Source organism: Salmo salar, chromosome 28 (genome assembly GCF_965601325.2).
Source record: "Salmo salar chromosome 28, fSalSal1, whole genome shotgun sequence".
NCBI classification, from domain to species: domain Eukaryota; kingdom Metazoa; phylum Chordata; class Actinopteri; order Salmoniformes; family Salmonidae; genus Salmo; species Salmo salar.
In genome coordinates, this window is record NC_138318.1 from 10,353,962 (window position 1) to 10,357,500 (window position 3,539).

At 44.8% G+C, this 3,539-nt stretch overlaps 1 protein-coding gene across 1 annotated transcript in view; it reads left to right on the forward strand.

The window, feature by feature from the left end:
- Positions 1-433: 433 nt before the first annotated feature.
- The window catches only part of fshr (follicle stimulating hormone receptor), an 8,260-nt gene continuing 5,154 nt past the window's right edge, over positions 434-3,539 (forward strand). Inside the window, 5 exon segments of the mRNA NM_001126230.1 lie at positions 434-899; positions 1,889-1,960; positions 2,708-2,782; positions 2,940-3,014; positions 3,252-3,326. Of these exon segments, the coding sequence (NP_001119702.1) occupies positions 730-899; positions 1,889-1,960; positions 2,708-2,782; positions 2,940-3,014; positions 3,252-3,326 (467 nt within the window). The 5' untranslated portion in view covers positions 434-729.

Consider the following 3,539-nt stretch of genomic DNA (forward strand, 5'->3'; position numbering starts at 1 on the left):
CACACACACACACACACACACACACACACACACACACCACAAGTAGCTAGTGGCACCATGATTGGGGAGGCCAGGCTTATAGTAATGGCTGGAACGGAATTAATGGAACAGTATCAAACACATCAAACATACGGGTTCTACAGCATGTGTTTTAATACCATTACATTTTTTTCCATTTCAGCCATTATTATGAGCCGTCCTCCCCTCCTCAGCCTCCTGTGACACACACATACACACTCCTACAGAGACTCCCAGCAGAGACAGTCTCTCTCACACACGCTCAGCAGCAGTTCACACACCCACACATACAGGAAGAAACGCCAGCCTCTTTCCATCTCTCTCTCTCTCGCTCTCTCACTCTCTCTCTCTCTCTCTCGTACACACACTCTCTCTCTCTCTCAAACTCATGCACACGCACTGCTGAGCAGGGAGAGACGGAAAAAGGAAAGGCGGGATGAGTTTGTGGGCACTGCTGAAGCACCTGTGTACATGTAAACATTTTCGGCGGAGAGGAGATAGGGATCTGAAAAGAGAAGACAAGAAGACAGAGAAGAAGAAGACAGAGAAGAAGAAAACAGAGAAGAAGAAAACAGAGAAGAAGTAGAAGAAAGAGGAGAAGAGAAATAACCGGAGAGGAGGAAAGAGAAGAGGTGCTGGGACGAGAAAAAGACAGGAGAGTTGAAGCCATTCTGGACACTTTAGAACAGAGAAGAGAGGTGGAGGAGGGAGATGATGAAGATGAAGAAGATTATGAAGATGCTGCTGTGTGTGTTGGGCTGTGTGTGTGTGTCTCAGGCAGAGGTAGCAATGGTAAACTCTGGGACAACATTTACCTACCTCTGTATGGGTAACACCATCACACATATGCCCACACACATCCCCAAGAACACCACCAACCTGTGAGTACACACACACACACACACACACACACCCCAAGATGTAAGAGAGGTGGAGGTGATCCAGTTTTGGCTGTTGATGATGGAATTTGAATTATTGTCTGTTTGATTGTATTAACAGCTGCTGATGTGGATGTTGTTGTTGTCATTATTGCTATTGTTGTCTCTTTGTGTTGTCATGATGTCGTTGGGTTGGTGTTATGGTGTGGGGGCGGAGGGGCGGAGGGACGGGGGAAGGTGATAGTAGTAGACTGTGGTAAACTCTGGCCTCATGCTTTTATAGTTGAAACATTTCTGAAGGAATCTCAAGGCTATCACCACAAATGGGCAACAGTGTGTGTGTCCTACAGAGACTTCCAGCAGAGACATTCTCTAATGTAATAGTAATACAGTATATGCCACTTAGAATTGAACCCACTATCCTGGCGTTGCAAGCGTCATGCTCTACCGACTGAGCTTCTCTCTCTCTCTCTCTCTCTCTCTCTCTCTCTCTCTCTCTCTCTCTCTCTCTCTCTCTCTCTCTCTCTCTCTCTCTCTCTCTCTCACTCACTCACTCACTCACTCACTCACTCACTCACTCACTCACTCACTCACTCACTCACTCACTCACTCACTCACTCACTCACTCACTCACTCACTCACTCACTCACTCACTCACTCACTCACTCACTCACTCACTCACTCACTCACTCACTCTCTCACTCACACACACACACGTATGTGTAAATACAGGTCTTAAGACTAAGGCTGGGATTCAATCCGGTCAATAACAGCCAAAGAGGATGTGACAGAGATATCAGGTCCCCCTAACAGACACACACACACACACACACACACACACACACAACAGGCTGCTGTATCGTTCCCAGCAATAATGTGAACTCTTTGTGTGTGTTCTGTTCTCAGGTCAAGGCCAGGGAACATTTGACATTGATTGGCTAGTTAGTGAACGAGGTACGACCTACAATCTAATTGGTTGTTGTGTTTTACAGGGAGTTCAAACAGACGCACATCAGAGTGTTTCCCCGAGAAGCCTTCACCAACCTCCTGCAGCTCACTGCCATGTAAGTGTGTGTGCGTGTGAAAGTGCGTGTCGGTGTGTCGGTGTGTGTGTTTAGTCCGACTATGTGTTTAGACTCTGATGTGGAACACAATGAGTAGAAACACTGTAGATATAGATCACCCAAACAGAGGAGAGGAAGACAGGAATACCTTATATTAGGCCTATGTTATGGAAAATGTGATTTGTCATTTAATCTTCTGTCTTTGGTTTGTCTCCTTAGGAACGACTACAGCTAGGCTACTTAAATCTCACTTTTCAAAGTTCATGTTCTGTTAATAACTCATACCCAAATAATGTTGTTGACTTCGCCACCAAAAACGGAACGTTTCAAAAATGCTAGTTATGTTGTCATCCTCCTGAGGGGGATGAGCTGGCCAATCAGCGGTCTACTCGCATTAATATTTATAATGACCGGTATACGCCCACACCAGTCTGTTGTTTAGGTACGCCCACACCATTCCAACACAGAAAATATGCTTTTTAACATACTTAATTACTTTGGATGTATTTTTGGAAGGAAAAGTATTTCAATCATATTGTAATTAATTATAGCTCGTATTTCATAGAAATCTGGAAACCAGTCTCACTGCTATATTCCTCTGTCCATTTCTATCTTTTCCAATCTTTCTTCCTTTGTCTCCCTTACTCCCACTCTCCTTTTCTCTGACCATTTCTCTCTCTCTCCCTCTCTCTCTCTCTCTCTCTCTCTCGCTCTCTCTTTCTCTCTCTCTCTCTAACACTCTCTCAGTGTGCTAACAGAGAATGGTATGTTAGAGAGCATTGGGGCTTTTGCATTTGCTAACCTCCCCAGGCTAACTGAGATGTAAGTATTAGACCTACAGTACCACAACACAACATTCACACCCCGCTCATACACCCTTCAAACAGCATTAATGCACCATTCATAAACAACTCAAACACCATTCTCACACCATTTCGTGCGTCATGTGTGTATTTCAAATGTTGCATGTCTGCTCCAGAACCATCACCAAGTCAAAACATCTGGTCGTCATCCATCATCAGGCTTTCATGGGACTTCCGAAACTCAGTCACCTGTAAGTTCCATATTCCCTAAGCCCTAAGCCCTTATCCCTTACACCTAACATTAACCCCTAAACTCTAACCCTAATCCCTAAGCCCTAAACCTAGCCCTGACCACTACCCCTACTTCAACAGACTTTCGTGGGACAGCCCAAACTAATATACCTGTAAGTACCAGTAAACCCTAACCCTTAAACCCTAAGAACTAATCCTAAATCAGTTGGCTTTGACGGGACTGCCCTGTTTTTCAGGACGATCTGCAACACTGGACTGAGGGTTCTACCTAACTTCTCCCGGATCCACTCCACTGCCCTGACGTTTCTGCTGTATGTCACCATGCTCTCTTACTGTAGTGTTTGTGAGTGTGTATTCAGTAGTTCACATGTTACTGTATTGCGTGGGAAACATGAGCTGCTTCTCTTACAGATGTAGGATCTTAATTTGATCACTCTTTTGTACATTTGAATGCACAGTAGGAAATGCAAACTTGTAGTGTATTAAAGATTTCAACACCCCCCTCCCCCCCCCCAAAAAATGCC